An 8,330-nucleotide genomic window follows, 5' to 3' on the forward strand; every position below is an offset into this window, starting at 1 on the left:
TGTTTTCCTCCCTGACCTGTCTGCTGAGTTTGTTCAGCCATGTTCTCCAGCAAACCCCACAGTCCTTCACAGGAACATTTCCATTTATTCATAGATTAAATTACACACAGACTGGATTTTATTTAGCAGTAAGGTCACTTATGACGAAAGTAGGTTGTTCAAGATTTTATTTAGGGGTTTCGGAACAAGGGGTTGAACACAAATCCACATCACATTTTCTGATTTTTTTGTTTTTTAAAAATGTGACCCACAAATTTTTGATCTTTTACATAAAATCCTGTGTGATTATAAATTAACGTGTAACCATTAGAACAAACTTAGATATCTAGGGAAACTACTCGTTACCTCAGATCAACAAATTGTGGAGTACTTTTTGATTTTCTTTAGCTTTTCTTTTATTTTGTTTGTATTTCCTCTAACTCAGGTCAAAGCACTTTGAATTGCCTTGTTGCTGAAAAAGTGCCATGTAAATAAAATGGCCCTACCTTGCCTTTTCCACGTTGTCAATGTGATGATAATGTCCTTAATGTTGTTTTTCTCAGACCGCAAAGCCGGGGATTCCTCCCAAGGTGGAGCTGATCAGACAGACGGCAAACTCAAAGACTCAAAGGACAGGTGGGTCACGACAAAACACACACAGAGTGAAGGACTTCAGCATGTCTGTATTTTCTCAACAGCCTAAGACCTCTTAATTTTCTCAACGTCATTAACGTTTAGCTTTAAGACTCGTGTGTCTACATCTACGGGACAGTTTGTTCATGTTTGTGCTGCAGAGGACAGCAGATTGAATCAGAATTTTCCAACAAAATTCTCCTCTTAAAGAAGAACAGGCATCACGTCTGCATGATTATGAACTTTATGTAAAAGTTATGTACTTCAGCTTTAAACGTGGTGAACCTGAGTCCCCCACCAACACAACCGTGCTATTATTCTGCTCCTCCGGAGGGCGCAGTCATTATTTATGACTGCAGTCTTGCAGAAACGCAGCTCAGGATGAGAGCAGTCACTCACACTGGCTTTCCTTGTCAGACGTCGGTGATTAATGAAAATTGACCTCTGAAGTGTTCCTGTTTTCATTAGAGGTAAAAGGAGCTAAGTCCTCAGCTTAGTCCCACAGACCGCAGCACCAATCAAACAAATTAAGAAGTCTCCTTGCCTTCGTTTGTTGTAGCGGCTGACAGGAAGTTTCTCTTCCTTCATTAATGGGTTTCGTGGGCTGGGAAGCTAAATCCCTTCAGCTGTTTGCTCTTCGCTTGTTTTTGCTGCAGCGACTCTCCGGGCCACCTGGAGGAGAAGGTGTCGCAGCTGGAGGCCATGCTGAAGAAGCTGCAAGACGACCTGCAAAAGGTGCTTTGACTTCTATGAATGTTATTCTCTGTGACAGTATTTTGTAGCTCCACTAAAAGAGTCAGCAGGCAGGAGAAACACATTTCCTTTGCTCAGCTTCTGTCGCTTGAGCGAGAAGATTTCTGTTTGCTGATGCAGCCGTTAGAAATCCTGCCGTCGACGAGCCACTTCAGGTCCCCTGCTGACTCGCTGTAGAGATGTATTAAATTATAAAAAGAACAAAAAACACTTTAAAAAGACGTTTATTTATTTATTATTTTGTGTACAGAAACGTTCCTAATTTTTGTAATTTTCCCCGTATTCTACTACTTTACATGTATTTATGAGACGTCCTGCTGTTTTTTTTTCAGTACTTTCTTTCCTGCACATTTCCACCAAACATGAGTCTGTGCTGCTCTGTTGATCTTTCTTGTTGATGCCTCAGAAAACTGTATGAGATGAACTCAAAGGCTTCTTTTGGACATAAGATCCAGCTGCCTTAAAAAAAAGCTCAATTTCAACACAAAGTCCACTTTTCAAACTAAAACAAAATTAAAAAAATTTAAAACGAACAAAAAAAAACAAAAAAAAAAACAACAACATGGCCTTACTCAGCAGATGGAGCTGCTTGGTCGTCCAAACATAAGTGGCCCTTGTGTTGAAAATTTATTTTTGCCAATACTGTCTCTGTGTATGTCTTTGTCTGTATGATGCATGGTATTTCTCCCAATTCAATTCTATTTTGAAGTCTTTGATGAGGACTGCAACTATGACTATTTTCACTATTTACTGAAATAATGGCTATTTTTCTGAACAATCAACCGACTCTTTACCTCTCAATGCTAATGACAGAAAAGCTCCTCAAACACGTACATCATTAAAGGAAGTTTAATGTCTAATTTTGACTATCATTGATTCATTTACAACCTTGTTTCCGAAAGAGAGAACAAGCACGCTGTGTAAAACGTAATTTTGGAAACTGGATATAAACAATTAACAACTTTTTACAATTTAAAATGAAGAAAAAGTTTTCATTCTTGAAAAAATACATGACAAAAGTGCTGAGCCATCTGTTATTTCATTATGTTTTCATGGACCATTATTCCCTTTTCATTATGTTTGAGCAATACAACTTTTTTCACATTTTTCCCCAACAATCACCAGTAAAATTTCAGTTCAGGTAAATATCTCCAATATCACCTCCCAAAGCCTTTTGAAACATCACAGCATAAACAATCTTATGGCCAGGCTACCTCGATTTTTTGTACATGGCGACAAATTCGACTCTCAGATTTCATCTAATATAATCTGAACAATTACAGTTCAAACAAAGCAGCAATAACCCAATAATGCCATTATTTAACCTCATACAAAACTATGCAAACACACTGTTTCTGCTGATGAAGATTTACTTACCTCAGGATGCTGGATGCTTGAAAGAGAACATAAACCTGACAGCATGACCTACTTTCTGTTTTATTTTTCACCTAATACTTATCTCACCTCCAGGGACACTCATAGAGCTCTGTCCTGACCCAGCAGAACTTGGCGACCTTTACACCCTTTATTCCAATTATACACTATTGGAAATTATATGATTATTTCAAATACATATCAGGACTTGATGACCTAAAAAAATCCTTTATTTCCTCTTACCTAAATCTTGGTGAAATACAATCTTTAACAAAACACGGCAAGATATGAGACGGCGTCACAGCCCATGAGAATATTTTCTGTTTAACCTCTGCTCTTCTGAGTTTATTTTACAGTAGATAATAATTTAGGTATTGACTATTTAAATGCCCAAAGTTAGGTGTAATTAGGTATAATTCAGACACATAAGTCTGACCTCATTAAGACAGAAACATTACCTAAACTTTGCTACAAGCTACACAATTTGTTAAGCTAAACCCTTGGAAACTAACAAAGCTGGCTGGCATAATCTGACTAATACTAAAACCAAAGCAAGAGTTATCAGCTGAAGTCTTCAGTAAATGATAAACTTGTCGGGTCTTTGCTGCATTTTCTTCCTGGTGTAAATTGTTTTTATGTCTGACACTTCCTTTCTTGTCCTCCGTTTGTCTATTTGCCTCATTTTTAGGGACACATTGCACAGCCTGTTGTTTTGGACAGGTGATAGGTCTGATTTAAAAAAAAAATGTGTGAAAAAAGCAGCAAAAGCCTAAAGAATAATTATAATGAGATTCAAAAAAACCTGGAGAACTGCTGATTTAGTTCACTTAAAAAAAATGACAGTAATATTTGGCTTCCTGTAAATGAAATATGAACAATTACGTTTTCTTTTTTACTTTGATATATAGTTGTGCGAGTTCATTTTAAACCTGATGCCAACTGCATATTTTCATGACACTGGTAAAAGACTTGGCCAATCTGGTAAAAGCTTGTAGGAGTAATTAGCAGCGACGTGATATTTTCAAAGGATGGATTCTCAGCTGCATTGGCAAAAGTATCACCAGTTTAAGTTGGACTTTTCTCGTAGGAAATGTCCTGCATGAAGTTTTATTTTAAGACCAACATGCTCAGTGACATAGCATCAGGAGGACTCCTTATTGATCGAGCACAAGTAGAGATAAGGAAGGAATTAAAAATCATGTGATTCTATTGCTGAAAAACAAAACACAGCGCAGTTTTTCCATTGCTTTTCACACAAACAAATCATCTTTACTGAAATACTTTTAACGTAAAATAGTGTGAAATCTCAGTAGTTGGGTGACTCTGTTGACTTGATCTGCTGTGCACTTCATTATTTTGGCCTTTTTGGAAGAAACCAGTTAGAGGGCTGGTTTTCCGTCTCCCTTTAGGGAAAACCAGACAAGCGCACTGCACTGTAAAACATTTGAATTTGATTTAACTTGAAAATGAAAGTCCATCTGCTGCCTTGCAAATGTAATTTAATTTGTTTTAACTCAGAAATTAAAGTTCATGAATTTGATTTAACAAGAGATGAGTTGTCTAAACGTTTTTTTAGTTAATCTTGAATTGTGACTTTTATCTTAATTCAAATCAAATAATCATTTCACAATATGCAAGAAAAAAAACAGCACACATTTGTCTATTATTTTCACCCACAATATAAAATTAAAATAACTACTTATTCTACGTTAGAGCAATTTAAATTCTTGTTTCAAATTGCATCAACAAAATTTCTGATCTTTTCATGAATTTTATTAAACATCAGAATTCAGTTCATTTAGTGTGAACAGGACATTAAAATAAACATTTTCCTTAACAACACAAGAGACAGATCAATGTAACGCACTTCCATCTCAGGATACAAAAACATGCTGCTAAGCATTCTGGGAAATAGTTTTTCAGGTTTTTTAACTTAAAAACTAGTTTATTCAACTCTTAAAATAAAAGTTAACACAACTTACTGCTGTAAATTTCTCTTTCACAAACTCACACATTTAGGTTCAAAATCTAAAAGTGGCCAAATTTATTTGACTTAAAGAGTAGAAGACAGTAGACGCGACAGCTCAAATGTTTTACAGTTGAAATAGCAGCATTATGATGTGGGATTTCTTTCTTCTTTTCTTTCTTTTCACAAATGCATACCATACTTTTCTGATCTTTTATTTAGAAACATTTGAAATCCTGTTCTCTTTATACACTGCGTAAAATCCACAAGAACATAAACTGTTATTTATGGTTGTAATGTGTGAAGAAGTTCAATGGATGTGATTTTTTTTTTTCTGTTAATTTCAAAGGTTTGGCATCAAGTTAAAAATGAATTGAAATGATCTTGCGTCTCAATTTTGACATTTTAGAGCATTACGTATTTATATAACATATTAAACTGATGTTCTGTTTCTATTTACCTTTTACACAGTGGGCACACAAGGTTTGTATGATTAACTTAATGTGATTATTTGCTGCTTTTCCCTGTTTTGCAACAACAGAATCAATCCAAACATCACCTGGGACTCCGGAAATGTTTGATTTTGCTCGTCCGCTACTAATCAGCCTTGATGTTTGGTGAATGCAAAATAACAATGAGAATGTGCGATCATGAAAATAATCATTAGTTGCAGCCCTGTGCACATTGTGACTGATAAGGTGCTTGCTCATCTGACCGTCAGCCCACAAAGAACTGATTTAATAAACAATATGCAACAGTAAAAGTCAGCAAAAGCTTGGTTGTTTTCGTCTGGTATCTCGAATCAAAACAAAATCTCTCCCGTCAGAGAACTGATCGGATCGGCTGATTGGCGCTTTGGGATTGCGAGTTTATTCCTCCTCACTGCTGCTGCTGTGCGTCTCTGCTCTTGACTGTCGCGTCTCTTGTTTGCGCACGCCCGCGAGCTTCCTCCGAGCCATCACTGTACCTGTCGCCACCCACCTCTCGTTCCTGCCACAGCAATCTGAGCGACAGCTTCTGTTCTCTGTTGTGTGCCGATGTTTTTCAGGAGAAAGAGGACAAGGCGGTGCTGCAGGCCGAGGTGCAGAGCCTCAGGCAGAACAACCAGCGGCTGCAGGAGGAGTCGCAGAGCACAGTGGCCCGCCTCATCAAAGTCACTGAGCTGCTGTGCAACGTCAACAAGCCCTGTTAGGTCCCCATGATGCAAATCCCGCTGAGCGCCTCCATGCCCAACAACGTTCTTTGATCGTGTATAGATAGCTGCAAAAGTAAACACACAGGCAAGTGTGGTCCTGCCTGCTGGGGAGGAAGTATGCAAAAGAGACAAAAAAAAAAAAAAAAGTATAGACTGACCTTCACAGGCTGCTGTAGAGTGCTTCTCTTGGTGTGTGTGTGTGTGTGTATGCGTGTGTGTGTATGATTGTTTTTCTTGCTTCAAATACTTGACAAGCTCTGCTAAGTAGCACTTACAGAAGAGGTTTCAATTAAGACAGACAGACAGACACTGTATAGCATGTTTTGTGGTGTCTGATGGACAAAATGACCAAAAGTGTATAAAGCATAGTAAGCAGTATCAGCGGTAATATATGTGAACGGTAGTAAAGCTACATGTAGTCGCAGGGTCTGAGTGTGTTTTCTGCCTGGCACTGACAGGAAGGTTGGCCTGAAATTAAAACACACATGAATATTTGAATTACTGCAGGCGGCCTTCTACTTAGAAACATGTAACGATGCTCACTGAGGGAGGTCTGTTACGTAAGGACGTTATCCTCCATCTTCACTTCTTAGTCGTACTGTATTTAGGCAATTCTGCTTTTAGGAAACAAAACTGGAAAATAAGGGGACTGAAAAAACAGAGATTCAAACTGCTTGTTTCTTCTGGGGTGTTTTTTTTTTTTTTTTTTGGATTTGAAAAGAAAAGCAGCATAAAACTCAGACTCTGGCAGGAACGAACTGCTTCAGCTTCCTTCCATGACTGCCTGTAGCTGTTTTATCTTCTAACCTCACTATTGTAGCAGCCATAACTGTAGAAGATCGCCTCCTGCTGGCCTGAACTGCAGCTCTTATTTTTCAGCCCGCAAAATAGCTTTAGGTGTGAGAACGAGCAACCTGGACTGATGGTGAAACAATGCAGAAAACTGTATTTAAATTCATTTTTGTTTGTGTTTTATTGTTTTTGTTTTGTTTTCTGATGTAACTATTTGGGTAATTGTTTGCTTTAGCTGGAGAGTGGCAGCAGTGCATTGAAATGTCCTTAATTAGAGATGCACCAAAAAAAAAAACAAAAAAAAAAACGATTCACCTAATTGTGATCACAATCAAATGAGTTTGATATTTACCAAACTTGACTGGTGACCAGCCTGTTAAAACCTCAGAAATGCAACATTTTTCCAATCAACGAATGCAGCTAAGGGCTAACAGATCTCACTAGCATCACTCTTCAGTGTGGAAGTGATCACTGACCGAATGATAATCAAAGTTAGCTATTGTCAGTGTCAGCGAGGCGTTTGAAAGTAGATGGAGGAACCGCAGAGGTGCAGGAAGCTGTTTAAAATGGAAACATGGCGTCTGGTGCTTGCATTTCACTCCACTATGGTTGTTTTCAAGCTCGACTATTTTGGGTGCAAAAATGAGCCGTTTGCTATAAAAGGTCAACTCACAAGAGGAATGTTGTTTCAATTTGATAAAATATTAAACTGGCTAAAGCTCGACATCAGTCAGAAGTTTTATTGTTTGTTTTATTAATTTGAGCTTTCAGCCTGTCTGTCAGAGAACATGCTGGATTTGGAAATGTTGCCAGTGGGGATTTCTGATTACAAATTGGTGTCTGCTCTCCCCGGCGCTGTGGTTCTCAAACTAAAACCTGCTGATGCCGTGTTTATTTCACCTCTTAAGTCAGAACTCTGAGCTGGGAATGTAATCAAAAACAACCACAAGTTTCAAGCTGAAAAACCAGCTTGATTTGCTTATTGTAACCACGGTTACTGCTTGTAGCAACGCAGTAAAAACAACAACGTGTTCGTATATAATTTGCAGCGACGCGTTCACTTGAGGAGGTTGTGTTGCAGTTTTAAGAAAATCCATGTCATCAGAGGTGCAAATAAAGTCATTTTTATTGCAGCTGCTGGTGAATTTTATATGCAATTAAGGCGACCATTTTGTTTTCAGAGGATGGAGCTGTTGAGACATCTCAGAGTTTCTGACTTGTAATTCTAATTTAACGGCCTGTTTGTTAATCTGTCTGGCTTCAAACTGATTTTTCAACGTCTGTGCTCTGGATGAGAAAGAAAATGTTTCTTTGTTGTTTTTTTATGAACACACATCAAACTGAAAAGTACAATTGCTGCTGCACTATTTTAAAACGTCATTTTGTGTGGAAAAACTTAGTAATGTCTATTATCAGTAACAGTAATTGCTGTTTTTATTCTAAAACGTTTGAGAATCACCACCATAGGGAATGCATAGAGGCTGCTGTTTGCATTTATGTTCAACACCATAAAATTAAAGACATTTTTAAACATCAACACTAATTTTCGGCTGTTTCAAAGTGGCAGACAGGAGGACAGCTCCCAGAAGAGACTGATTTGAGTAATGCTAGCCATGCTAACCAAGCTAATCAACTAAT

The 8,330-nt window shown here is 37.9% G+C and overlaps 1 protein-coding gene across 5 annotated transcripts in view; it reads left to right on the forward strand.

Moving 5' to 3' along the window:
* The window catches only part of sipa1 (signal-induced proliferation-associated 1), a 48,275-nt gene extending 40,643 nt beyond the window's left edge, over window positions 1–7,632 (forward strand). For 4 of the 5 annotated variants that reach the window (XM_015056761.1, XM_015056760.1, XM_015056762.1 and 1 more), the window contains 4 exons: window positions 543–615; window positions 1,269–1,347; window positions 5,177–5,188; window positions 5,754–7,632. In XM_015056761.1, coding sequence (XP_014912247.1) covers window positions 543–615; window positions 1,269–1,347; window positions 5,177–5,188; window positions 5,754–5,897 — 308 coding nt within the window. In that variant the 3' untranslated portion in view covers window positions 5,898–7,632. The remainder of the gene's footprint in view (window positions 1–542; window positions 616–1,268; window positions 1,348–5,176; window positions 5,189–5,753) is intronic. The other variant, XM_015056765.1, reaches the window with a different exon arrangement.
* Window positions 7,633–8,330: the final 698 nt, after the last annotated feature.

The sequence above is a fragment of the Poecilia latipinna genome, unplaced genomic scaffold, assembly GCF_001443285.1.
Source record: "Poecilia latipinna isolate Pla-1442-1.1 unplaced genomic scaffold, P_latipinna-1.0 Scaffold1404, whole genome shotgun sequence".
Taxonomy (NCBI): Eukaryota; Metazoa; Chordata; class Actinopteri; order Cyprinodontiformes; family Poeciliidae; genus Poecilia; species Poecilia latipinna.